The 26,076-nt window shown below is 67.5% G+C and overlaps 1 protein-coding gene across 2 annotated transcripts in view; it reads left to right on the top strand.

The window, feature by feature from the left end:
• The window catches only part of BAHCC1 (BAH domain and coiled-coil containing 1), a gene marked incomplete at its 5' end in the record, with an annotated part of 50,183 nt that extends 24,455 nt beyond the window's left edge, over positions 1–25,728 (top strand). The window contains 25 exons of one of the 2 annotated variants that reach the window (XM_081116173.1): positions 3,463–3,585; positions 5,221–6,972; positions 7,194–7,302; positions 7,637–7,845; positions 8,001–8,159; positions 8,404–8,627; positions 8,774–9,104; positions 10,053–10,874; positions 13,239–13,432; positions 13,568–13,704; positions 14,051–14,179; positions 16,233–16,350; positions 17,045–17,322; positions 18,027–18,205; positions 18,296–18,597; positions 18,948–19,055; positions 19,149–19,293; positions 19,382–19,496; positions 19,578–19,653; positions 19,760–19,868; positions 20,432–20,548; positions 20,695–20,874; positions 20,967–22,156; positions 22,925–23,161; positions 23,559–25,728. In XM_081116173.1, coding sequence (XP_080972299.1) covers positions 3,463–3,585; positions 5,221–6,972; positions 7,194–7,302; positions 7,637–7,845; positions 8,001–8,159; positions 8,404–8,627; positions 8,774–9,104; positions 10,053–10,874; positions 13,239–13,432; positions 13,568–13,704; positions 14,051–14,179; positions 16,233–16,350; positions 17,045–17,322; positions 18,027–18,205; positions 18,296–18,597; positions 18,948–19,055; positions 19,149–19,293; positions 19,382–19,496; positions 19,578–19,653; positions 19,760–19,868; positions 20,432–20,548; positions 20,695–20,874; positions 20,967–22,156; positions 22,925–23,161; positions 23,559–23,765 — 7,550 coding nt within the window. In that variant the 3' untranslated portion in view covers positions 23,766–25,728. Of the gene's footprint in view, positions 1–3,462; positions 3,586–5,220; positions 6,973–7,193; positions 7,303–7,636; positions 7,846–8,000; positions 8,160–8,403; positions 8,628–8,773; positions 9,105–10,052; positions 10,875–13,238; positions 13,433–13,567; positions 13,705–14,050; positions 14,180–16,232; positions 16,351–17,044; positions 17,323–18,026; positions 18,206–18,295; positions 18,598–18,944; positions 19,056–19,148; positions 19,294–19,381; positions 19,497–19,577; positions 19,654–19,759; positions 19,869–20,431; positions 20,549–20,694; positions 20,875–20,966; positions 22,157–22,924; positions 23,162–23,558 lie in introns of both variants that reach the window. The other variant, XM_081116172.1, reaches the window with a different exon arrangement.
• Between the last annotated feature and the right edge of the window lie 348 nt (positions 25,729–26,076).

The raw sequence follows: 26,076 nt of genomic DNA, 5'->3' as shown, positions 1-26,076 counted from the left end.
GGCGGGTGGGGGGGTTATTGCCCCTCCAGCCTTCTGAGAGGTTCTGGGGGTGTGGAGGGCTGGAGGGGTCTCCGACACGGGGCAGATGTGAGGGTGCCAGCCCCTTCCCCCTCTCCTGCTGAGTGGCTTGCAGCAGGCCTCTCCCGGGTACCCTCCCTTCTGGGGGGGGTGGCAGGATGAACCCCCTCATCTATTTCCTCTTTGTTCCTGCCCAGCCTCCTGCCCTCTCTGTCCTTCAGACCCTGTCTGCTGACCCTGTCTTTCTGCCCACTTCCCCAGCACCCCTGGCCTTCGCCCCTAGAGGCCAGGGAGGGGAGAGGGGTCAGCAGCGTGGTCTGGAGCCCAGGGACCTGACCTGAAGGCCGGGGTCTGGCCCTCACTTCATTGCTCCCCACTGGGCACCGACAGTATTGAGTCTTGTACTCGTCATGCAACTGGGTTCAGTCTCCTGGCAGCTCCGCAGTGGGGGCGGAATGGGGGGGCGTCCTTGGAGACATCCACGCAGACCTGGGACCCTCTTTGAGCTCTCCGGGTTCTCTAGGACTTCGGGGTGGGGTGGGGTGGGGTGGGGGGCCTGGCCCTCGGTAGGGCAGGTGCTTGGCTGCAGGTGCCACCTATCAGTGAGGCCTGGGAAGGGGTTCTGGCCCCTGCTGCCCCAGAAGCCATGTAGTTTAAGGAGCTCTGGGTCCCAGGGTGTCCAGCCCCCACCATGTCCGTAGCCTCCTGCTCCTGTGTACTCTCCCTGCCCTGAGCCCTCCCCAGGAATGCGCCCCATTCTCTGAAAGAGCCCCTTTAAGGACCTAGCGGCCCTGCCTGCTGGCTCCTGATCTCAGAACAGCTGCTCTGATTCATAAAAGTCGTTTTCTATTTTTCCCTCAATTCAGAAAGCGCGGTCTTGTCGGCAAAAGAAAGGGCCTCCCTGTGGCTGGGCTGGAGGACTTCTCCCCTCTTCTCCTGTCCCGCCCCAAGTCCCCCCTGCCCCACACCCCTCCGTCTCTTTTTCCATCTCCCAACCCTAACCCCCTCCCGGGGTCCCCGAGGTGGGGCCTCTGCAGATGATGGAGGAAGAGGGGTGGCCCCTGGTGGATTTCTCCCCCGCTCCTGGCGGACATCACCGCTCGGGGTCAGAAGTGGAAACGCGAGCAGGGCCAGCGCCCTCACTCTGCCCCCAAAGGGCGCTGGCAGGAAGGAGCCCACCCCGGGGCCAGCTGAACCTCCTGCTCCCCCAGAGGGCGAGTGGGCGGGAGGCCCGGACCTCCCGAGGGGTCACAGGGGGGTCCGTGCCTGGGAAATGGAGTCTGGGAAGGAGGAATTTACAGACTTCTGTTTACCAAACGAGGCCCTGTAAAACATTTAACAGCAGCCAATTAAAGGGGGACAGCTGCGTGGCCTAACCGCTCCCCATGCGGCGCACACAGGCCTCTGCCCCGCCCCCACCACTCCCACCCCGGCCACTTTCCTCAAGCCTTCCAGGAGCTGAGTCTAATCTAGGAAACATCTGCTCCAGATGTGTCTCCGCACACAAACCAGGCCAGTTGGCCAGGCTCTCCGGACTCAGCCCGCGCCGGGCAGGGACGGGGCTGTGGGGGGACGGGCCAGGGTGGCACTGCCAAGGTGGCACTTCTTGATGCCTGTGCTCCTCACAAGCCCCCACGGGTGGTGTTCCTCCAGCCTGTGGGACCCGGGATGCTTGGGGATGGACGCGATCCACAGCCGCACCTCAGACCCCGAGCCAGAGGACGTCAAGCCTCGGCACTAGGGGCTGAAGGGTGGCCGGTCACTGTGGAAGGGCCTTCTGGGATCGGGGTTCAGGATACCCCGTTTGTAATGGCGGAACCCGGAGTGTCCCCTTTAGAGTCTGACCATTTCTTACTCTAAGTTCTGCCCCTGCGGCACCCCGTCTATCCTCACCTCTGAGCTGGGTCCCACAGCCCCACCCTGCCAAGGGGCCTCCCGGTGGGCTCTAGGGCTGTGCCCCGTGCACCCCTAGCCACCCCCTGGCACCGAGATAGTGTCCATGCCATACCAGCCTCCACCCTCCATCTGACAGCTTTGGCATCCCCTGGGCCAGCCTTAGGCCACCCTCGAGGGCTCAGCCACGAGTTGTCTCAAGGACTTACACTGAAGCAGCAATTGTGGCTACGGCTCCCTTTGATCAAGGCGAGGCTCTCCCTCCCCTCCCAGGACCTGCCTGCGGGGCCTGGCACCAGCTCTGCCCTCTCCCAGCCCCTGAGGACTCGGCCCCAGGGGAAGCCCTGGGATTCCCGCTCCCATGTCACAGCAGAGGCAGCCCAGAAGTTAGACTCCCGGCCCAGGAAGCCATTCCTGTAGCCAGTACCATCGTGGGGTCTCGGGACAGCTATGAGGTGCCCAAAAGAAACTCCTCTGGGGCTGTTTTCCACGGGAAATGTTCAGAGCATTATCTCAGAACATGAGTTTGGGAATAAGACCGGGTTCTGCCTGCACCAATCCAGTGGGCAACTCGGCCACCCCCACCCCGGCCTTCTGGGCCTGATGGGGAAGGACCAGCAGTGAGGAGCCACGTTCCAGGTGGCTACTGGCTGGTGGCTAGTGGCTCTGGGCATCCATCAGACAGGTCACACACACCCCCAGGCCTGGCCTCCCAGGCCCGTATTAGTTTTGTCTGTCCTATTCCCTTCTGGGGGGCAGAGTGTGTGTCCCAGGTGGCCAGAGCCCCCCAAGGTCCAAGGCCAACAGGTTGGGCCGGGTTCTAGGGTATGGCTGGCATTCCTGTGCTGGGCAGAGCTGGATGGGGCAGGCCATCTAGACCCTTCAGAGTGACAGGGAGGGGCCCGCTGGCTTGACCCACAGGTGCCAGGGAGGGTCTCAGGGCTGGGAAGCAACACCGGGAACTCTTGAGGGGGGGGCTACCATTGCTGGGGGCCAGCTCCCTTCACAGACCTGAGTGCAGAGGAGGCCTGGCTGGTGGAGAGCCCAGTGCCGGTATCCCCAGCAAGGTGGATGCCAGCCACAGCTGTCCTGCACCAGCCCCAGGGGTGGGCCACATACCCAGGGTCGGTTGGAAGGTGCAGGCCCAGGCGGCGCTGGCCTGGGCTCCTCCGGCTGAGAGCTCGGCCCATGCTGGGAAGGCCTCTGTGCAGGCCTGTGTCCACTGCGCTCCCTTCCTCCCAGAGCCCCTTTGGTTGCCTGCCCCGAGCTCCGCACTGCCGAGTATCGCTGGGAGAGAAATGGGGCCCCTGCGCCATCCTCTCCTCACTCCCAGCCCATCAGCAATTCCGTTTGAGCCGCACGGAGGGGGCACCAGTGGAGTCAGAGTTAATGTGATGTATTGATGGGTTGATTTCCCCAGGGCAGGCTGCTCCCGGGCTCCGTGGGGTGTCGCCCCTGGGCTGCCCACTGGCTTCTGGCCTCCCTGGGGTCAGGGTGGGAGTGAGCTGAGGCCTGGAGGTGCCTCTGCAGCCTGTCCCCTTGCTTCTTTAGCTCCAGGGTACCCCAGATTTTCGGGGAGTCTGGCATCTACCTTCCTACCCATGAGCCACTTGGATCACCATGGAAACAGCAATGTTCTCTATGGACAACACCGTTTCTATGGAACCCAAAAAGGCAAGTGCTGGCATAGGGGCTGGAGGGGTGGTGTGGGGCCTAGATAACCTCCCATTCATGACCCCGGCTGTGGGAGGAGGTGCACCTGCAGAGAAGCAGATCAGAGGGGAGGGGCGTGCTCAGCTTCCATGCAGAGGGACTAGGGGACCTTCCCAGAGGCATCCTGGCACCTTGGGGCCTGGCCAGGCAGCAGAAGGCCTTGGCCTCAGCCCAGCCCAGGGCTGGCCAGCTGGGATTGGTGCAGAGGAGACCCTTCCAGCAGACGGGGCTAGTAAAGCTCCCCACCCGGGGAGTGGACAGATGCTGGACACTGCTGCCCAGAGGACAACCCCCCACAGGCAGCAAGCTGGGTCCCCCAAACTCCCACATCAGCCCAGCGTGGGCAGCTATTTTGACAGTGTTTGTTGGGGGCGAGCAGGTGGTTGCAGACCCAGAAAACCAGCTGGTGAACGGAACCAGGGACCCTCTGGACAGTGGGCCTGGCACCGTTTCAGTTACCAAAGTGCTGGGTGGAGCCCCCTCCAGGAACACTCTGATTTTGGAAACTGAGCTAATTAGGTTTTGCCCAGGCCAGCCTTGTTTTAATTAGCAGGAAATTTACACAACAGGACAGTTTTACAAGTTCCAAATGTTTCTTTGGTCCCCCCCCTTGTCTGTTCTCTCTCGGGGCTCCAGGCAGTCCGCCACCTCAGCTGGGTACGAAGGGGGCCGGCCCCCGAAGGTCCCCAGAGACAGTAACCTGGCTCCAGCTTGGGGAGGCACTGGGTGTCCCCAGGGCTGGCCAGGGGCCCACGTAGAGAGCAAGGCCCAGGCAGGAAGGCTTTGCCCCAGGCTGAGGGTCCAGGCTGGACAGCAGGCCATGCCCAGCATGGGGAGCCAAGGGTACACCCACCTCCCACCACCTCCCAGAGTGGATGGTCCCAGAGCTGCAGGCATATTGAAACCCGATAGCAGGCTAGGATGGGGACAGCCAAGCGGGACCATTTCCCTGTTTCCCTTCTTTAAACGGTCACCCTAGCCCCCCCAAGCCTGAGATACCTGAAATGAAGGGGGGCTGGGGGCCTCACGTGGCATTCAGGAGGGAGGTGAGCGGGGTCTTCACACCAAGTTCATCTTCAGACACGTGTCTCCCCTGGGCCCCGCTTCCTCCAGGGTATCAGCACCACGGAGGCTGGTAAGAGCCAGGTGTTTGGCCGTCCCCAGGGCACGGCTCTGTCCCCAGCGGGCTCTCGCACAGCTCTCCAGGCGGCCGGGCATCCTGGCACAGTGCAGTACCCAGTGGCCGTGTCGTGCCACACATATCATGTGCACTACTGTGCCCTGCGCCCCCAAGCGAAGCAGCCCCCTTAGCTTTAGGGTCCTGGTGGCCGTCTATAAAGACTGGACCAGTTTACACGCCCCAGCACTGCGGGGGCTGTGGGGAGATGCCTGCTGGCCCAGACCTCACCTGCTGGCTCCACCTGCTCCCGCCCTCCCTCCGCTGACCCCCCTTGGCGCTGGGCCAGGCAGGGGAGCCCAGCATTTTCAGTGCCCATCTCCTAGGGGCCTGCACGTAAGTCAGACCTTGGCCGGGGGGTCTGAGCTCTGAGCTTTCCAGCCCCGGCTTCCCGTTGACCTTGGTTCCCTCTCGCGCAGATAACTTCTACCTGCGCAACCTGCCGCCCCAGCCCACCCTGCTGCCCACCAACCACAGCTTCCCCGGCGTGGCCCGGGCGGCCCCCGCCCATCCCATCGGCTCCTGCAGCCGCGACCGGGGCGAGGCCGCCACCCTGCAGAAGGGCACCAAGGAGTTCGACCGCTTCCTCGTGGGCAAAGAGCTGGGCAAGGAGAAGGCCAGCAAGGCGGCGGAGGGCAAGGAGCGGCCGGCGGCCGAGGAGGACGGCAGCAAGGAGCGGCACAAGCTGGGGCTGCCCCTGCCGGCCGAGGGCCCCTGCAAGGAGAGCCCCGCGCCCAGGGGCCCCTGCGAGGGCCGCCCCAAGCACCTCGCCTCCTGCCTCCTCAACACCAAGGTGCTCAACGGCGAGATGGGCAAGGCCGCGCTGGCCAGCTGTGCCGGCGGTGTGCTGGTGCGGCCTGGCCTGGCCGCCTCGGGACGCTGCACCAAGGAGGCGGCGGGGCCCGCGGAGCCCGGGCAGGCCTTCGGCGAGTGCCTGGAGCGGCGGCAGGTGCTACACCACGCCGCGTCCTACACGGTGCCCTCTGGCCTGCCCGCCGGGCCGCCCCCGCCCCTCAGCACGGCTGCCGGCTCCTTCCCCTGCCTGCCGCTGCACCCGGGCCCCGACGGGCTCTGCCCGCTGCAGGACAAAGTCCCCCGGGACCTGAAGGCCAGCGGGCCCACCTTCGTGCCTTCTGTGGGGCACCTGGCCGACAAGAGCCGCTCCTTCCAGGCGGCCGAGGCCTGTGCCGTGGCGGGGGAGGGCAAGGACCGCCACCTGGATGGGGCCTTGGGGCCTGACCATGCCGCGCCCTACGGGGTCTCCTATGCCCACCTGAAGGCAGAGGGCAAGGGCGAGCGGCGGCCGGGGGGCTTCGAGGCGGCCCTCAACCCCCGGCTCAAGGGCCTGGAGTATCTCCGGGGCACAGGCCCTGAAGCCCCCTTCCCCGGGCTCCCCACAGGGGGACTGGACAAAAGCAACTACTTTGAATTACCCGCCCCCTCCCAGGACTGTGTCCGGCCTGGTCACCAGGAACCTCTGGCCGGGAAGGTTACCCAGGCCTGCTGCACTTTAGATAAGACCGCCAGCAAGGAGGCCCCGGCAGGTCCCCCTGGGGCCCAGAAGGTGGCCCGGATCCGGCATCAGCAGCACTTGGGGGCCCCCGAGATGGAGCCAGGGGGCGGCGCAGCCGAGGCCAAGCGTAAGTCCCTGGAGCTGGCATCCCTGGGCTACAGTGGGCCCCAGCTGCCCCCGTGGAGCGTCCAGTCGGGCCAGGGCACCACCATGGCCATTGGCGAGGAACGCAAGGCTGGCGCCTACCTGGACCCCTTCAGCGGCAGCCTCCAGCAGGCGGCCCTCCTGCCCCAGGACCTGCCCGCCCCGCCCGACGAGGTCTCGGCCATGAAGAACCTGCTCAAGTACAGTAACCAGGCGCTGGTCGTCGGCCAGAAGGCACCCTTCGTGGGCCTGGGCGGCCTCAAGGCCAGCTGTGCTCAGCAGGACGTGAAGTTCCCAACCACCAAGGGCCCGGGCCAGGCCCCCAGCGAGGTGGAGAGGCCTGACTGTGCCCGGAGCCGGGAGCACGAGGCTCCACATGGCGATGGAGAGGTGCGGCAGCCACCTGTGGGCATCGCGGTGGCCTTGGCGCGGCAGAAAGACACAGTGAGCCGGCCAGAGACGGCCTATGGCACCAACACCGGGCGGCAGGGCCGAGCAGCTCCCACCTTCAAAGGTAGGGCACCGTCTCAAGGAGGGAGGCGTGGGGTGTGCTGCTGACTGGCCCTTGCCCACCCTCCCAAGGCTCCGGGGGCCCTGGGCTCTCCCACGTCTGCAGCCTCGATGGGCCCCACCTTGCCCCGTGAGCCGAAGCCCCCACCCTCACCCTCGCAGAACCCGAAGGCCCCGGGTTCCTGGTCAGTCCCTCATCCCTTCTGCCATCTCTGACCCACGCAGCTGGCGGTGGGCCCCGCCCCACCCACGCACTGGACCTGGAGGCGGAGGAGGAGAGGGCGCGGCTGTGTGAGGACCGCCTGGGGCTGGCCAGCCGGGAGCTGCTGCTACAGTAAGAACTGGGCCGCGGCCTCCGCGGGGTCCAGGCCACGCCTCTGGGCTATAGTGGCCGGGTGTCAGGTTTGGTGGCCCATCGGTGGCAGGGCTATGCACTCGCCCCAGACCTTGCCGGCTGGGGTTTCTGCCCATGTTGAGGGGAGCATCCCAACTCCCCCTGTGCCAGTAGTGCCTCCCCGAGGACGGAGGCCTCTGACCCTGAGCCTGGGCTCCCCCGACCGAGACCCACTCCCCACTCCCTCCAAGGTTGACGGCCACTGGGTTGGGCGGGGGAGCAGGACAGGTGGCCGGAACATGTGCTGAGCCCTCACCCACCCCGTGACATGCAGGGACAACAAGGACCTCGTGGAATTCACCCGGATCCATCCATCCAGTGGCTGCCCCAGGGACCTGCCCCCCCACCTCATGATCGCAGGTGGCTCCTCCCTGCAGAGCGGCCAGCTGGGCGGGGACCCAGCCCCGCACCCCCACCCCGCCCACCCACCCTGGCTGCCCCGCACCCGCAGCCCCTCCTTGTGGATGGGGGGACATTCCTACGGTCAGTGTTCCGAGGGCAGCGAGGGGGCACGGAGCTTTGGTGGGCAGGGCTGGCCTGGGGCTCACGCCCTCGGCCTGGTGTGGGAGGCCTGGGGGCAACGTGGCCCCACCAGAGCTGCTGTTCCTCTGGCCGACCCTTGTGCCCTGTCTCCCCAGGCCTTGGGCACCCTGCCCTGCACCAGAACCTGCCCCCCGGCTTCCCTGCCTCTGTGCCCGGCTCCATGCCCTCGGTCTTCCCCCTCTCCCAGGACGCCCCCGCACAGCTAGTCATCCTGCCCTCAGAGCCCACGCCCCACACCGCCCCCCACGCGCTTGGTAAGGGCATCCTGGGCTGGGCTGTGTGCACGTGGGGGGGTGGGAAGCAGGCCTGAGGAAAGGCGCAGCCCACATGGAGGTGAGGGCTGCGAGGCAGGCACCTGACCACCTGACCGGGGCGGGAGGCGGGTGCGGGGTGGGTGAGCTGGAGGTGAGGGGTGGAAAAGGCCGGCTCTGGTGGCTGGGATGCAGCCCAGTGCCCTGTCCCTGCTGGGGCTGACGGCTGCTCTGGCTCTGCCCGCAGCTGACGTCATGGACCAGGCCTCGCTGTGGCCCCCCATGTACGGGGGCCGGGGCCCCGCTTCCCACATGCAGCACCCGGGCCAGCTCCCCATGTATTCGCGGTCCCAGTTCCTGCGGCAACAGGAGCTCTATGCCCTGCAGCACCAACCTCAGCACCAACAGCACCAGCCGCAGCCACCCCAGCCGCCACCCCAGCCACCTCCCCAGCGGGCCGCCCAGTTCCAGGTATCCCCCCGAGGCCACCCGCGGGACTTAGGGCTCTGCTCCCTGCCTGCTGCAGGCTGGCCCGGCCTGGAGTCCCCACAGCACCCCCAACCCCAATACCCTGAGCAGGGGACCGAGCCGGGCTGAGCTCTTCCCCCACCCGACAGCGGAAGCCTGAGGATCACCACCTGGAGCTGGAGGAGCCCACCCACGAGAAGGCCCTGAAGTCCACCCACAAGCCAGTTGCCTTAACCCCCACGGCCAAGGGCACCCCCTCGCCCACCACCGCAGGCCCCGCCAAGCTGTCCACCTGCTGCCACTCGCCCGCCCCGAAGCCCCCAGCCAGCTGCCCCACACCACTGCCGCCACATCCCGGAGCCCAGTGCACTTTATCCGTCCGCCCCGGCAGCCCTGGGCCTGGCTCCCAGCTGCCCAGCACCGAGGACAGGAGTGGGGAGGGCCGGCGGGCCGGGGCCAACCTCAGCACGTTGGAACCAGGTGAGACTGCCCCCCACTCCGCTCTGAGGCCTCTCGCCCCTCCTGGTGGGCAGAGCTGAAGGAGGGTGCTGGCTGGCTTGGGGGGCAGGGGTGTCCTCACCTACCGGGCCCCTGGTGGGGCCTGGGGCAATGCTGCCCCTCCCCTGCTCTCTTTCTCCCTTTCCACAGTCCTTCTGGGTGACCCACGGAAGGAGCACTCGGGGGTCCCCACCATTTCCTGAAAGCCCCTGGCAGATGGGGTGGGACAGGGTCAGACCCAACCAGCCGGTGCTGGGGCCCTGGGGATGGTATAAGCGCCTGGCCCTGGGGATGGTGGCAGGCAGAGGGCCTGCCCGCAGCCTCGGTCGCTGGGCCCAGGAGCCCACCCTCGGCCTTGGGGCGAGATGCAGCGGCCGGCCGGAGGCCCAGCGTCAGCCGTGCAGCCCCCGCCGCCTGCCAGCGCCCAGGGCTGTTTCTTTCTCTCTGAATTAGGCTGCGAGTTTACACTGGAAACTCGTGTGGCGAACATAAAAGCCGTCCCAATTCCACAATCAGGAGACTGAGCCAACAGAGGTTGTCGGTTTTTTAGGCTTTTTTTAAATTTTTTTTATTGCAGTTAATGGGGCGTAAGGCCTCTGACAGGCTGCCGCGCGTCCTGGTTCAGGGAAAGCCCCGATTCGAGCCTCTTGTTCTGAGCCTCCCCGCTTTTCCCGGTCAGCCACACCACACCGTGTGGAGACGGCGCCCTGGGGACCCCCCCTCCCGCACCCGGGGCTCCCCTGCTGCCTCCTCCCAGCAGAACGTGTCCCCGTTTCTGTCTCACCTGTTCCGCAGGCAGAGGGCTGCCTGGGGACCTGGGGACCCCCCCCTCCCTTCCAGATGTGGGTCTGAGGCCACACTCGCTCCATCTGTGATGAGGCCATTCCCTCACCCCAGCGGCTCTCTCCTGACAACACCCCTGTTTTGCAGACCTGCCTCCTGGACACATGTGCCCCGCGGCCGGCTTGGGCTTCTCCCTGACCCCCAGCGTGCACTCATCTGACCTCTCAGACCCCAAAACTATGCAAAGCCCTGCCCCCCGGGCTCATCCGGAGCCCGTGAGGACACCTGCACCCGGGGAGCCATCCTGCCGAAGCCCCCAGAGCCTGGAGGAGCCTGGGCTGCCCTCGGGGGCCACCCAAGACCTTGCTGCCATCCCCCACCCTGCCGAGCGGGGCCCCCCGGGGAAGGCAGTGGACCCCAGCCCACTGGAGGGGCTGCAGGAACTGCGATGTGGGGCCCTCCTCCAGGGAGGGGGCCTCGAAGCCAATGGCCCGGCTAATTCTACTCAGGGAGGGGCCCGAGAGGAGAGGACCATGGGGGAGGGGCGGGAGGAGGGGGAACACGGGCCCTCACCGGGGGCCATGCCCCAGGCTCTGGAGCAACAGGCAGGGAGCCCCCTAGCCCTGGCCCAGGACGAGAGGGGCGAATGGCAGGCCCTCGGGGAGGCAGGGCCAGAGGAGGCCAAACTCGAGGAAGACAACCTGGAGGAAGAAGATGAAGAGGCTTGGGGGCCGACTCCCGACTGCAGCCACCTGCCCAGGGTGCTGCTGGGCCTGGACGCCCTGGTGGCAGCCACCATCGACCTGGGGGACTGGCCTGGAGTCAGCCCGGACCCTCAGCCCCCCACTGTCCCCGTGCCGCCCGGCACAGCGCCCCCGCCCCATAGCTCAGGGATCCACGGCATCACCCTGCTCAGCGAGCTGGCCGACCTGGACGCCCAGCCACAGAGGAGCGAGCCCTCCCTGCAAGGTGAGCGCCGCCGGCTGCCCGCTGCTCTGGGCCCCCAGAGCTGGGCCTTCGGGCTCGGGGTCAGCTGGCCCGACGGCAGGCCCCACGGTGTGGCCCCAACGGTGCCCCTCCGCCCACCAGAAACCAGAGGCAGGGTGCCCACCTGTATCACCCCCAGCCCTGGCTTCGATTGGCCCATGGGAGCTGGGTCCACGGCGGCTGGACTGAGGCCTCAGCCAGGAAAGGGGAGAAAGCTGTGTCCCCCACAGGCTTCCAGCCTCAACCTTCTACCACCTCAGGCTCCATGGCTCCCTCTCGGGACCTGCGCGGGCGTGAGCTCAGGACACGTGCCCTTGCCTCCCAGGCCCAGGGCGGTGGCCCAAGACTCACCAGAGGGTCCCTAGGCCTCAGCAGGGCTGGGGGCTGGGGGCTGGGGGCTGGGGCAGAGGTGCCACCTGCCCAGACCTGACCTGCAGGATGACATGCTCCTGGGTTCCCCTCACCCCCCCACAAAGGCCCCAGGGTGCAGGCAGGGGGCTGGTGCTGCCCTGGAGTGAGTCACGGAGCCTGGGGGCCAGGTCCCTGCTTCATCCAAGGGGACCCCAGACGGCCCTCCCTGCTGCCCAAGTGCTATACCAGGAGGAGCCCTCCTCCCGCCCCCAGCGGGCCCAGCCAGGTGCACTGATAGTTATGGAAAGAGCCCAGCCAAGGCCTTGGTTGGCTGATTTGTTTCCCTGGCATGCGAAGCTCCCGCTGCCCCGACGAGTATCCCAGCCTTTTGTGCTGTGTAGAGAGAAAGCAAATGACCCTATAATTTCCCCGAAGGCCACTGTGTCACTCCTGCACGGGACCCACCACTGTGCGCAGGGGAGTAAGCCGGGGCGCCCCTGCCAGCTGGACCCCCAGGAGGGCCTCGCTTGGGGCGTGGGGCTGTAGGGTGAGGCAGGGTGCCCTGGGCTGGCCCCAGTGCTGGACCCGCCGTGTGAGGGTGGCTGGCGTGAGGGTGTGCCGAGCAGATGCCGGGCGCCGTGTGTGGCCATCCGGTCCGTGCGCGTGAAAGCCTGCTGGACCGGCGCCCACTCCGTGAATGAATGCTCACGTGTGGACCACGTGTCCTGGTGTGGGCGGTGCAGCTGCCGGCCGGGCAGGCGAAGCAGTCACAGGGCGTTTGGACCCAGCGAGCTGCCACCACCGGGTCCCCACCCCCTTCCTCCCCTCCTGCAGCCCCCAGACCCCCACCTTCCCATCCTGCCGCTCGGGGCGCTCACCCTCCCTCTGTCCCAGTTACGTGGCTGCTCCGCACAGCCTGGGCCTCACAGCTGTCCCCTGCAAGTGCAGTGACCGCTTTCCCTGAAATTAGGAGATAAGTTCCATTCTCCAAGGGAACAGCAGGGCTCCCAGAGGGAAAGCGTGGGTGGGGAGGGCAGAGGGGACCCCCTGAAGTCCCCCAGGCCGGCCAGAGCAATGGGTGAAAGGCCAGAGGGGGCCCTGGGATGTGGGGGTGAGGAGGTGACCAGGTTTGGAAAGGCAAGGTGGCCCCTGCTCCTGGGCTGAGGCCAGCCCCGCCCTCACTGCCCCCACCCTCAGGCCTCCATGCAGGACCCTTAGCTTGCCCCCTGCCTGGGCCCAAGTCCAGGGGGCTCCATGCCCCCTTTGAATTGCCCTGCTTACCTGCCCTCCCTGCCAACTGAACCCCCTCCGTCCCCCTGCCCCACCAGCCATGATCATTCGTCATTGGTGTCTGTGGAGCCCAAATAAGACTCCCTCCCCCAGGTTCACCCAAGTAACTGGTGTCAGCAGGTGTGGGGTGCTCGGGGAGAAGAGGGGCTTCCTATCGATGACAGTGACCCCAAGAGAAGGGGAGACCCTGCAGAGCCTTTAGCCGAAATGGGGCTTGCAGAGAGCCCTGGCCCCGCTGCTGGGGGAAGGGCAGCCCCCTAAGTGCCCCATTCCCTGTCCAGAGGTTTGCGCTTCCGCTTTGTTCCACTGCTGAGGGGGTCACGGTTATGGGGTCACGGTTATGGGCCAGCACAGTGGGGCCGGTCAGCATCTCCTGAGAGGGTCTGAGAAGGCGGGGGGCAAACACACAGCTTCTGCAGGAGGTGTGACCCACACCTGGCTCTCCTCATGGTCTGGTCCGCACCCCAAGGGCTCGTGCCACCCCACTGGGGGGACTCCCCCACCCCTGGGGGCTCCACTGAGGTGAGTGCCGGGTGCACAGCCTGCTGCCCCGGCCACCTGGCCTCGTCCTGATCCCCACGTCTCGGAACCGGCAGCCTTGGGGGTACTGGGCCGGGCCGAGAGACAGGCTGCCATCAGGAGCCTCTCTGAGGGGCGGCGTGTGCCCGCCGCCCACGCCCACGCTCACCCCCGTGTCCCCCACAGAGGAGGACATGCTGACCTTCAACCTGCAGCGCCTGGCCACGCTGGCCTCAGCCTGGTCCCTGGTGGAGGCCGCTGGCCTGGACCTCCCTGCCTCAGCCCCGCCCCCTGCTGCCAACCCCCACGGGGTTCCCACGCTCACCCCCCGGATGCAGATCCTTCAGCGCAAGGACACCTGGACACCCAAGACCAAGCCTGTGAGCGGGGGACCCCGTTCACCCCACTGCCCACCGCCGTGACCCTGGGGGACCTCTGAGCGTGCAGCCTGGCCGCCCACCTGCCCCACCACGGGGTCCCCCGCGGCTCACAGCCCCTGTGCCCCCGACCACCAGGTCTGCCCACTGAAGGCTGCCATCGACCGGCTGGACACGCAGGAGGTGGAGATGCGCGTGCAGCTGGCGGAGCTTCAGAGGCGATACAAGGAGAAGCAGCGGGAGCTGGCCCGCCTGCAGCGCCGGAATGACCATGAGTAGGCCCAGGCCGCCGGTGGGGCGGGTGTGGATTCCATACAGCCCAGCCTAGGGCCCCTGCCTTGGGGGCGGGGGCGGCCCAGGTGTGCCCGGCGGGGCTGGGCTGGAGGCTGGGGCCTGGGAGCCTCCGCCCCACAGAGAAACCAGGCCAGGGGTGGAGGGGTAGAGGTCCTGGTGGGGAATGGCCAGGAGACGATGCGGGCAGAGGGGGGCGCTTTCTTGCCCTCCATGTGAGAGCCAGGCTCCCAAGGCCAAGTCTTAGGAGGGCCTGCCCGCCCCCCGCTGGGCCCCATCTGGGTGCCGGTGTGGGTGTAAGCCTCTGACCACCCCTCCTGTGGCCACCAGGAGAGATGAGAGCTCACGGAGCCCAGCGAGGCGAGGGCCGGGCCGACCGAGGAAGCGAAAATACTCCAGCTTGCTGCCTGCCCTGCGTCCCGGGGGCCAGCTGGCCAGGGGCGAGGTTAAGAAAGTCAAGTGAGTCCTGGGTGCGTGGGGCACCGTGGGGCACCTCGGGCTGGTGGGCACATGGTGGAGCCTGGGCTGTCTGGATCCCAGGGCTGCGGGCTCCCGTCTCTAACTCCTGCACACACAGCATTTCCCTCCTAAGCCTGGGAGCCACAGGGGGGCCATGGGGCGTGTCCAGCGGGGGCCCCCTCCCTCTGCCCACTGTCAGCCCTCAGCCCACCTTGGGCTCCTTCCCTCCGGGAGCCTCGGTGGGCCTGGGGGCAGCCACCCGGGCTCCGCACACCTGGCCGCGGCCTCGCCCCTGCTGGCACCCCTGCCCGCCAGCCCCCCGAGTGCGAGCGCGGGCGGCCTTGCGTAAAAGCCTCTTTATCGGCGCTGTATAAAGCCGTTGGTCACGCTGCGGTGCCGCTCGCGGCGGCCGCGAGATGTTATTATCCATTACCCGCCCGACGCGGTCGTTGCCGCACTCCCCGGCCTGGTATAATTGTCCTTCTCGGCTACAAATTGCCTCTCCCGGCAGGCCCATTTGCATAAATCCTCCGCGCTCCTCCTGACGCGATTGGCGCGAGGGCTCGCGCACTGCATCACTCCTGATGATTTGGTAATAATAGTCAAATCGGCACTAAATGGTTCCTTCAATTAAGACAGAGGCAAAAAATTAATCTCAGGGCTTTATGTCACAAAACATTAGCAAATGCAGAGAAGGTTACAAGCAGGGGGAGTCCGCGTGGCTGTGGGCCGTAGCGAGGACGCGCCATATGGTTGGGGGGCCTCCCCGAGCTGTCCCTCCGCCCTGCCCAGGTGTCGCCCAGCGGGGGGCTCCAGGGGGTCTTCCTTTGAGAACCAGCCAGTGCCGTGGGGGCTACTGGCCAGGGGCCCTGTCGGAGAGTCCTGGCGAGGCTGCCCCACGCTGCGCTCCAGCCCACCTGGCATCCAGCCCCCAGCCCTGGCAGCCCTGGCAGCCCTGGCCTGGGGCATGCATTGCGGCCGCCTCCTCTCTTGACCGGAGAAGCCAGGCCTGGCTGGAGGGCAGTGGCTCAGCACAGGGAAGAAAACCAAGCCCAGGGCCCGCCCTTCCCAAGAATCAGGGCTCCCTCCTGCCCACTCTCGGCCCCACTGTGGGGCCCTGCCCTGGGCGGCTGCTGCAGTTGGGGCCAGGCGGGAAGTGGGAGGGCTGGGGTCCCGGGCCAAGCATGGCTGCTGGCCGGCTTCCTATCTGACCACCCTCTGGGTGGAAAGGTCTGGCCACACAAGGCCAGGGTCCTGCCAGGACCCTCAGCCCCCATCTGTGACTCATTTCAGTTACCACCATGTGGGTGGGGGAGGGGGCAGGTGAGTGGCCCAGCCCCCATCTGGCAGTGGGACAGGCGGCCAAGCTCTCAGCCTCACACCTGTGGGGTTTGGGGAAACTGAGGCTTGATGTCAGCAGCTTCCCAGGACCCATCTGGAAGATGGACAGTGAGGGGCAGGGTCCCCTCCCTCAAGACCCAGTGTTGAGAACAGAGGACGAAGCTCTCAGGGGTCTGAGCCCAGCAGGGCCAGGGAGGCAGAGCCCAGGCATGAGTTTCTCTGGCTTCTGCCCACCACCCTCACGGCAGCAGCAGAGCCTCGCCCGAGTGCCTCTGGTCCCAGCAGCTGGGCTGTGCTCACCATGGGGCTCAGCCTTGCTGAGAGGCACAGTGGCCACGGTCCCATTGTCCAGGTGGAAAGACTGAGGTCACGACCTTACACAGTGGCCCCGCTGACCGCAGTCCTGACTTCTGAGCACAGAGCTGCCCCTCCCTAGTCAGCAGGCAGAGGGGACTGGTGGGGAGGCAGGTGTCTGGGGGTCTCAGCACAGGCTCAGCCCTGGCCCCCCAGCAGCTTTGTGTGCCCCAAGGATCCTTGGCTGGTGCGAAAGTGAAGCCCCCCCAAGGACAAGAGGGCCTCCCAGACACAGCTGCACCAAGGGACCCACCATGGTGCCCCGGATGCCACCACAGGGACTGTGAGGGGGACAAGGCCCAAGTGGCCAGGTGGGCCTGCACCTGGCCTGTGCCCACCTGCCCCCCCATGTCCCCAGGGCAGTGCGGTCCAGCCTGAGCCTGCTGTGCGCCGAGCTGCGGGGCAGCGAGGAGCCCACGAAGAAGCGGAGCCGACTGGAAAAGGGCGTCTACGTGGGCCTGCAGCCCAGCTCTACAGTGAGTGCCCAGCAGCCTCTCCTTGGGCTCGGGGGGCGGGATGTCAGGTGACAGGCAGCAGGTGACGGACTGGCCCCCAGCCAGCACCCAGCTGGGCCCCTGAGATGAGCACACCAAGGCCCGGCCAGTGTCCGGTGCCTCCAGCAGAGGTGGCCCCAGGACTTGCAGGTAACTCGGGCCAGTTATGCTGATGACACCTCCCCTCCCCCACAGCTCCCTCCGGCAGGTTACAGAGTTTCTGGGAGGGACTCGCAGGGCCACAGTGTCAAGTGCATACACCTGGTGTGGGGTGGGAGGCCAGGTGGGAGGCCAGGTGGGAGCAATAGCCCCTCCCTCCCGTGGCTCTCGGCCCCTCCCTGTTCCAGGGTCCTGGGAGGCACAGGTGAGAGGAGCATCTGTCACTTTGCGCCCCCCTCACCCCCCACCCCCCTGCCGCTCCCGGAGCAGGAGGCTGGTCCCTCTGCCCAGGACACACACGGACTCCTGTGTCCTTGGCCTCCCTCCCCTCAGCCCAAGTAGGGGAGGCAGTTGGCAGGAGCAGTGGAGTGGGAGATGGGACAGGCCCTGTGCCCTGGGCAAGATGCCCTCTTGGCATCCCGGGGACGTGCCACCTTCTGAGCCAAGAATGTCAGGGGAGGCCAGGGCAGTGGCTTGGGTGGCGCCGGTGAGTGGAGCTGCCACCTGCCATTCTCAGGAGAAGGTCCGGTGCAAGAAGAGCCGTGGGCAAGGAGAGCTGGCACCCACAGTGGCCCACAAGGTCACCCAGCTGAAGCCAAAGGTTAAGAGCAAGGGCCTGCCTGCTGGCCTCAGCCCGTTCCCAGGGGGGCGCGTCCGGAAGAAGCTGTCCCGACCCAAGGGTGCCAAGGTGTCTGGGGCAGCCAGGCACCCACAGCCTGACGGCCACGACGGCGACAGGGAGACACCCAAGTTCCCGGCCCAGCCAGCCATGACCACCGCACACGAGGCAGGCAAGTCGTAGATCTGATCGCCACAGCCAGGGCCCCTGGGCTGCGGTCACTCGTGGGCAGGGGCTGGGTTAGCGGCCAGCTCCCAGGGAGGACCCCTCTCGGGGCGGAGCCGGCAGCCCGCGGTGCCCCCCCACATGAGGGCCCGGAGGAGGAAGAGGTGCCTGCCGGATGCATCCTGGAAAGGGGCTAAAAATAGCCCTTCTGCGGGCTCCAGCCTCCCTCCCTGCCACGTCCGGCAGGCTGACCTGGAAGGGTTATCTGGCCCCCAGCAAACACATCCAGAAACAGGAGCCTGGAAAAACAGACACTTCCTCCCGTGGCCCTGCCCCCCCAGCCTGAGGGAGAACAAAGGGAGAGGGCAGGAAGCTGGGGCTGGGGCAGAAAGGGGAAGGGCTGCCCCGGGGAGGGGACCCCTGCCCTGCAAGGTATGCGCCCCCCACTGCCCAAAGCATAGGAAAAGGAAACGGAGGCAGGGAAAGGAAGGTCAGAGAGGCATCGCCCCTCCCCATTCCTGTCCAGACACCCTCCCCTGGACATCCCCCTGGCCCAGGCGCCTTTTCCCCAGAGCAACCACAGGGATGACAGTAACAGGGCTCCACTCACAGCCCCCCAATACACCCCCACACACGAACGATCCGCTCCCTGACCTCACCCCGAAATGGTGCCACTATGACGCCCATCACCTGGACCCCTGCCTCCCCCAGGCAGCGGCTACGACAGCGAGAGCTGCGAGGGCCTCCTGGGGACGGAAGTGCCGCCCAAGGAGCCGGGGCTGGTCCTGCCTGCTGGGGCCAGCGTGGCCATGCTGGGGCCCTCGCCCTCCTCGGTGGTCAAGATGGAAGCCAACCAGAAGGCCAAGAAGAAGAAGGAGCGGCAGGGCTTGCTAGGTAACCGGGTGGCGAGGGCAGGCTAGGGGAGCCTGGCGGTCGGGGCCCCGGCAGCTGGGACCCCTGCCACGGCCCCCGCTCCTCCCATAGGCGCCTGCCGCCTGTCCAGCCCCGAGAGCGAGGTCAAGATCAAAAGGCGGACGGCGAAGGCCAAGGTGGGCACCAAGCTAGAGCGCGCCCCGGGGCGCCGGCCCCCAGGAGCACCAGGCAAGAAGAAAGCCAAGGGCAAGGCCAGAGTCGGCCTGCGAGCAGAGCCCAGGGCCTCCCCCAGCAGGGATGCCCTCTTCAGCCCCGCCCGGGCCTTCACCTGCCGGGAGGAGGGCAGCCAGCTGGCCAGCGAGCGCCTCAAGAGGGCCACACGCAAGAGCACGATGCTCCAGCCAGGACTGCGGGTGAGCACCCGAGGGCCAGTGGGCACCCAAGGGTCAGCAGGCACCCAAGGGCCAGAGGGCACCCAAGGGTCAGCAGGCACCCAAGAGCCAGAGGACACCCAAGCGTCAGCAGCCACCCAAGGGCCAGAGGGCACCCAAGGGTTGGTAGGCACCCAACCAGTGGGCACCCAAGAGCCAGAGGGCACCCAAGGGTCAGCAGGCAACCGGGGGCCAGCAGGCACCCAAGGGTCCTGGCCCGGTGGGGTGGGTGCTGCTCACTACCCCCAGGGCAGCCCGAGTCACACCCTGGGCTGGCTGAGGGCGGGAGGCCGGCGCCCCCGTCACCACGGTCTCTCCCCACCACCCAGCAGCGCAAGAACGGGGCCCTGTCCATCGCCCTGTCCCCCCGCAATGCCAAGGCCATCCTGGGGAAGGGCAGGAAGGCCGGCAGGATGACCAGCAAAGCTGTTGGCAAGCAGGTAGCACCCCCGCCCCGCCCCTGGCGCCCACGGGGGCGCCCAGACCCCTCCCAGCCCCGCCCGCCCCAGGGAGCTGACGTCTCCGGCCCCCAGGGCAAGGGCCGGGCGGTGAGCCGGCTGCTGGAGAGCTTCGCGGTGGAGGAGGACTTCGAGTTTGACGACAGCAGCAGCTTCTCCGAGGAGGACGAGGAGGCGGCGGCCGGCGCGACCCTGGCCTCGGAGCAGAGCGCCGCCCTGGGTTAGCCGCTGGGAGGGGCCCGAGCATCTGGGGGCGGCGGCGGGCGCCCCGGGCGGGCGGGCGGGCTCTGACGCCCCTGTGCCCGCAGCGCGCTCCTGCACCATCCACAAGGAGGACCTGCAGGACGGGCTGCCGGTGCTCATCCCCAAGGAGGACAGCCTCATGTACGCCGGCAGCGTCAGGACCCTGCAGCCCCCCGACATGTGAGGCCGGGGCGTGGGCGGGGGGGACCCAGCACGGCCGGCCCCGCAGGCCCCTCCAACTGCCCCTCCCCTGTGCCTTAGCTACAGCATCGTCATCGAGGGCGAGAGGGGCAACCGGCAGAGGATCTACTCGCTGGAGCAGCTGCTGCAGGAGGCGGTGAGGGGACACCCGCGTGGCCCCCGGGAGGTGGCCTGGCCGCCCCAGCCCCTCCGGGTGCCCGCAGCCCCCCCGCTCACGCTCCTGGGCCGGGCTGTACCTGCAGGTTCTCGATGTCCGGCCGCAGTCTAGCCAGTACCTCCCACCCGGCACCAGGGTCTGCGCCTACTGGAGCCAGAAGTCCCGGTGTCTGTACCCGGGCAACGTGGTCCGAGGTGAGCCACAGCCAGGGCCCCGGGCATTCCCCAGGTAAAGCTGCGGGCAGGAGGCATGTAGGCTCTGCCCCCCAGGCCTACGCGGGGCCCAAAGAGCTCCCCAGTCAGCGGGCAAAGGTGAGGGGCTGCTTTGGGGGAGACAGGTGGGGGGGGACTCCAGCTGTCCGAAGGCCCGCAGAGGAGGGGAGCCAGAGGTCGTGAGCTGGTCGCACGGTCACAGCTCCCCTGGCGTGAATCCTGACCCCCCAGATAGGGACGTGGGGCCCTAGGGCCTGACGGGTGGGGGGGCAGGGGCAGGCAGGCTTCGGTCAGGCGTGTATTTGCACACGTGCGTGGGGAGAAGGTGGCCCGGGCACGGAGGTGATGGATGGAGAGAACATCGACGCCGCAGGAGGCAGAGGGGTGCTGCCGGCTGTCCCGGCAGCTCCAAGGTCGAATGTGATCAGGGAGCAGAATGGTCCCAGTGTCATTTGTCAGGCGCCCAGGAGCCCCTCCTGGCATCCTCCCGGCCGACGGGGAGCCGCGGGCCCCGGGCTGCATGCTCAGGTGGGCCTTGTCCTCAGGCAACTCCAGCGACGACGAGGACCTGGACTCCGTGGTGGTGGAGTTTGACGACGGAGACACGGGCCACATCGCCGTCTCCAACATCAGGCTGCTGCCTCCAGACTTCAAGATCCAGTGTGAGCCGGGGTGGGCCCTGCCCACCTGGGTCAGCCCCACGGCTGGAGCTGGGCTGGGCCTCCCCTGGGGCCACACAGGCTCCGGGGGGGGGGGGGGGGCGGTCACCCCAGCGGCACGGCGCTGAGGTCGCACGTCCACTCTGCAGGCACAGAGCCCTCGCCCGCCCTGCTGGTGTCCAGTGGCTGCCGAAGGACCAAGAAAGCTTCCTGCGAGGCCCCGCCACCCAACGAGCCCACCGCCCCCAGCCTGTCCCCCAGCGCGGTGCACGAGGGCCCCGAAGCCTCAAAGACGTCCGGGAAAAAAACCATCAGCAAAGACAAAGCTGGTACTCGGGACCGCCGGGGACGGGGCGGGGAGGCTCCCCGGGGTGCAGGCTCCCGGTGCCGCCTCTGACTCTCCCTGCGCCCCCCCCCCCAGGCAAAGCGGAGCTCCTGACTTCAGGTGCCAAGCCGCCCGCAGGGGCCGCCGACCACTTCCTGGGCCGCAGGGGCAGCCCGCTGCTGAGCTGGTCGGCCGTGGCGCAGAGCAAGCGGAAGGCGGGCGCCGCGGCGGGGGGCAAGGGGCCCGGCCTGCTGCAGAACCTCTTCCAGATCAACGGCAGCGCCAAGAAGCTGCGGGCCCGCGAGGCCCTGTTCCCCGTGCACAGCGTGGCCGCCCCCGTGTTCGGCAACGGCTTCCGCGCCGACTCCTTCAGCAGCCTGGCCAGCTCCTACGCGCCTTTCGTCGGCGGGGCCGGGCCGGGCCTGCCCGGGGGAGCCCACAAGCTGCTGCGGGCCAAGAAGGCCGAGCGGGCCGAGGCGGAGAAGGGCGGGCGGAGGCGGGCGGGCGGCGAGTTCCTGGTCAAGCTGGACCACGAGGGCGTGACCTCCCCCAAGAACAAGAACTGCAAAGCGCTGCTGCTGGGCGACAAGGACCTGGGGCCCAAGCTGGGGCGCCCCCTGCCCGGCGCCGGCTACGCGCACCCGGCCCTCTTGGGCAAGGACAGGAAGGGGCGGGCGCCCGTCCACCCGCTGCCCATGGGGCTGGCGCTGCGCAAGTTCGCGGGCCCGGCCGAGTACCCGCTGCCCTGCGACAGCGACTGCCACAGCTCCTACTCCGAGGAGGACGAGGCGGGCCCGGGGCTGGCCCCCAGCGCGCCCCCCCGCTTCCTCGCCCGCCTGCCGGTGTCCTCCACGTCCTCGGGCTCCTCCTCCTCCTCCTCCTCGGGCTCCCTGTCCACCTCCAGCCTCTGCTCCTCGGACGACGAGGGCTCCTCCTGCAGCTCCGACGAGGAGGACCGGGCCCTGCTGCTGCAGACCTGCCTCACCCACCCCGTGCCCGCCCTCCTGGCCCAGCCCGAGGCCCTGCGCGCCAAGGGGGGCGGCCCCCACGCGCACACCCAGCGCTGCTTCCTGTCCAGGGCCGCGGCGGCCGGCGGGGGCGCGGGCGCGGGCCCCAGCGGCGGCGGGGGCGGCAAACCCAAGCTCAAGCGCAAGGAGGCCCTGAGCTTCTCCAAAGCCAAAGAGGGACCGCGGAGGCAGCGGCTGCCGTCCGTGGAGAACCGGCCAAAGATCTCCGCCTTCCTGCCCGCCCGGCAGCTCTGGAAGTGGTCGGGGAGCCCCACGCAGGTAGGTGGCCCCGCGCTCCCCGGCTCCCCCTTTCCCTCCTCCTGGAGCGAGTCGGTTTCGACTGAAAACCGGGAAACCCGAGGGGACGCGGCGCCCGCCGCGGTCCCGGGAGACCAAGGCCCCCGTGGCGTCGCCTCTCCCAGGCCTCGCCTTCGCCTGCCCCGGGGCAGACGCCCCGTCTTCGTGCGGGGGCCGCCCCGAGCGCTGTCTGCGTCACCCAGCTACCCGGCCAGCCCGGGGAGGCGGCCAGAGCGCCCCTGCGTGGACACGCGGGCGGACGCCTTGTTCTCGGTCTTGCCCGCGGCGCTCGGGCCTCCCTGCGCTCAGAGCCCGCGTCTCTCTCTCGCTGCTGTTGACGTTTTTTCCCGTTTTCTATGGAGAGTGGGAGGGAGGGCGGGAGGGAGGCGTCCCCACCGAGACACGACGGGTTGCCTCCCGCACCGGCCCGGCCGAGGGCCGGGAACACACGCGCCACCCAGGCAGTGCCCTTGGCCGGGCATCGAACCCGAGAGCCTTCGGCGTGAGGCCTGACGCTCTGACTGCTGAGCCGCGCCAGCCCGGGCGCCAGTGGCCGTGCGGAGTCGCTGAGGCCCGACGCCGTGGCCGTGTGGCCCCAGCCTGGGCCGGGCTCGCCAGCGGGGCTGCCCTGCAGCCCTCGAAGGTGCCCGCGCCGGCCGCCTTCCCCCGGCTCCCCCCGCTGTCTGTCCCTCCTGCGGCCACCTGCCCGAGACCCCGCCCTCACGGCGCCCGGCCCGGTGTCGCCCGCAGAGGCGCGGCATGAAGGGCAAGGCCCGGAAGCTGTTCTACAAGGCCATCGTCCGGGGCAAGGAGACCCTGCGCGTCGGGGACTGCGCGGTCTTCCTGTCCGCCGGCCGCCCCAACCTGCCCTACGTCGGCCGCATCGAGAGCCTGTGGGAGTCGTGGGGCAGCAACATGGTGGTGCGGGTCAAGTGGTTCTACCACCCCGAAGAGACCAAGCTGGGCAAGCGGCACAGTGATGGGAAGGTGGGCCCGGGCGCTGGCGCCTGGGAGGGGCTCGAGGGCGGTGTGGGGAGCCCCCAAGCCGGGGTCACCTGCGAACACCTGACACCCAGGCCCCACACCCTGAGACCTCCCTGCCCGGGGTGCCCAGGCCCCGGGGCCAACAGCGCGGGCTCCTCCCTGGGCACCCACGCGGCTCCCTGCGAAGGGGTGATGGTTTCACCCTGCGGGGAGCTGTGACCCACCGCGGCAGGTGGCACAAGGCAGGCCCGACCCTGCAGCCCCCGCGAGGCCTCTGCTACCCTGAGCCCGTGTCTGCGGGGAGCACAGAGGCCCGTCCAGACCGCGGCCGGGACGCGCCCAGTCGGTGGGCCTACCGGCCTCCTGGCCCCTGACGCAGGCCTCCCGCCCTTGCCCGCAGAATGCCTTGTACCAGTCCTGCCACGAGGACGAAAATGACGTGCAGACCATCTCCCACAAGTGCCAGGTCGTGGGCCGCGAGCAGTACGAGCAGATGGCGCGGAGCCGCAAGTGCCAGGACCGGCGGGACCTCTACTACCTGGCGGGCACCTACGACCCCGCCACGGGGCGCCTGGTGACGGCCGAGGGCGTGCCCATCCTGTGCTGAGCCTGCGCCCGCCCGGTGGCGCCCGCGGTGCCCGGTGCGCGGAGCTGGGGGGGGGACTCGGACGGATGACACCGGCCCCACCCCGCCGAGCGGGAGGCGGGGCAAGTAAACAAATATGCAAACCCACCGGGGCAAGACCCAGGCTTTTTTATTAATTTCCCTGGAAAGAGGGAGCTCCTGGGCCTCGGCACCCAGTCCCGCCACCGCTGCCCGCAGCGGGGTCACGGTGCCCCCCGGCCCCCCGGGCGCTCTGCTTTCCCATCGGCAGTTCACGAGAGATTAGAAACCAAGCCATATTTTCCCTAGTACCTCCGACTGTCTCCCACCAGGGAAAGCAGAAATCAGGTGTGTTGTCTATTTATTTCTCTCTGTAAATATTGTATTTCTTTGGGGAAGTTTTATGGGGGGGGGGGAAGGCGGGAAAGGGTTCCTTTTCCCCACGAGGGTGTGTGTGCACGCGTGTGTGTGCGTGCGCACGCGTGTGTGTGCGTGTGTGTGTGCGCGCGTTTGCGGGGGTTTGTTCTGGGGAGTTTTCTTTGAAAATGCACTGTTTCCTCAGCCTCGCTGAGTCCCGCCTGGGGCATCTGTGACTACGGGGCCGCCGGGGGGTCGGGCAGGACCCCGGTCACCCCACCGACCCCTCGGGGGACTGGGTCACGTGGAAGTCACGCTCGCGTTTATTTCATTTGAACCCGTCTCCCGGGGGGAAAGTGTTAGGGGGAGGGTGCGCCCGTGAGGGCCCCCCAGGGAGAGGGGATCCCAGAAGCTGAAATAAACAGCAGCCCCCCGCCGAGCACAACGGCAGCCACACGTCTCTTACCTCTGTTCAGACGGAACAAAAATGAACAAATGTTTGAAAGTGTTGATATGAAAAAGCGATGTTTTGATTTCATTTCCTGAATATCCCACGTTTTTTCCGATGTCCGTTTGTCCGGCCGCTGCGGAGAGCAGGGGCCCCTGGGCCTTTTCTGAAGCCTCTTGGCAGGGCCGGCGGCCTGGCGGGTGGCGCTTGGGGCAAGAACAGGGGCGCCCCAGCCCACACCCCAGCCCCGAGAGGGGGGCTGTTCCCCCTCTGCCCGGCGCCCTGGGTACCACAGTGCCAGGCGGGCATCCCAGACCCTCAGAACTTGTCACTTCTTCACTTCTCCTGAGGCCAAAAGGGACAGACGGGGCCAGCTGCTCAGAGGCTCCTCTGCCCCCCCCCCCGGGAGCCCCAGGAAAGCCCCCCAAGTTAGCCATTGCTCCTTAGGATGAGCTCTCGTGTGACCTACAGACACAGCCTAGGTTCCCTGGAAACAAGGGGTGTTGGCGGGTGCCCGGCACCCCAACCCCGGCCCCTCTCGCCCCTCTTTCTTTCTGACCAGGAAACCCTCCGGCTGCCTGGAAGCCCCTCCTACTACTCCTGGCAGTTCTGCGGGAAGCGCAGGGACCAGGAGGGGGGTCCCCTGCGCCCCGGCTTACCTCCTCCACCCCGCCTCCCCTTTCGTCTCCCCACGAGTGCAATATTTCATTCCTGGCGGCCGTCTGCGTAGACGGCGGCCGAGGCCCTGCTTGCGGCTGGGGGCGCGGAAAGATGCTGATGGAGAAAGTCAGGCAGGAGCCCAGGGCCGTGGGGACAGCCCCAGCCCGCAGCTAGAGCCCGAGGCTGTTTGCAACCCAGGCAGCAGGCGGGGTGGGGGGCCCCCTCTCCTCGCTGACCCTTCCCTCTGCAGGAGCCCTGTCCTTCGCTGTCTCTCCCCGTCCCTCCGGCTGCCTGCGTGTGACGCCCCGCACCTGGCAGAAGCCCGGCTGTTGTAAATGTGTAAACTAAGGGGGGAGGGGGGGTTTTTTTCAATGTAAACACTAAAAACAAACAAAAACACAAAGGTTTTATGAACAGCAAACTCTATGTAAATGCATTTTAGTATTAAATTTTTTATTGATAACTTGCTTAACAATAAATATATGAACTATTGTACAGGTTTTCGGTGGTCCCGAGTCCTAACTGTGCCTCAGTGTCCGTGTGCACGTCACACGGCGATGCCCTGGAGGCCCCGGGTGTCCACGCCGTGCCAGGCCCGCCCCGGGTCAGCCGTTGGCTGGAGCGAAACCCCTCAGGGCGCTGTGCCCAGCCTATGAGGGGAACGAGTGACCAGAACAGGTCTGCGGTGGCCTTGGCCTTGAAGACCCCCCCAGGACGAGGGTCCCCTGCCTTGTAGATCTCACCGAGTGAGACACGTGTCCCCCCTGAATATTGCACGTGGCCAGGGCAGGCGTCCCTGGAGTGCGGGACGGGAGGGCCCCCCGCAGGGCACAGGCACAAGGGGAAGGG

This window comes from Miniopterus schreibersii (genome assembly GCF_964146895.1).
Source record: "Miniopterus schreibersii genome assembly, chromosome: 16".
NCBI classification, from domain to species: Eukaryota; Metazoa; Chordata; class Mammalia; order Chiroptera; family Miniopteridae; genus Miniopterus; species Miniopterus schreibersii.
The sequence above is the reverse complement of the archived record's forward strand: the minus strand, read 5'-3'. Positions and strand labels throughout refer to the sequence as shown.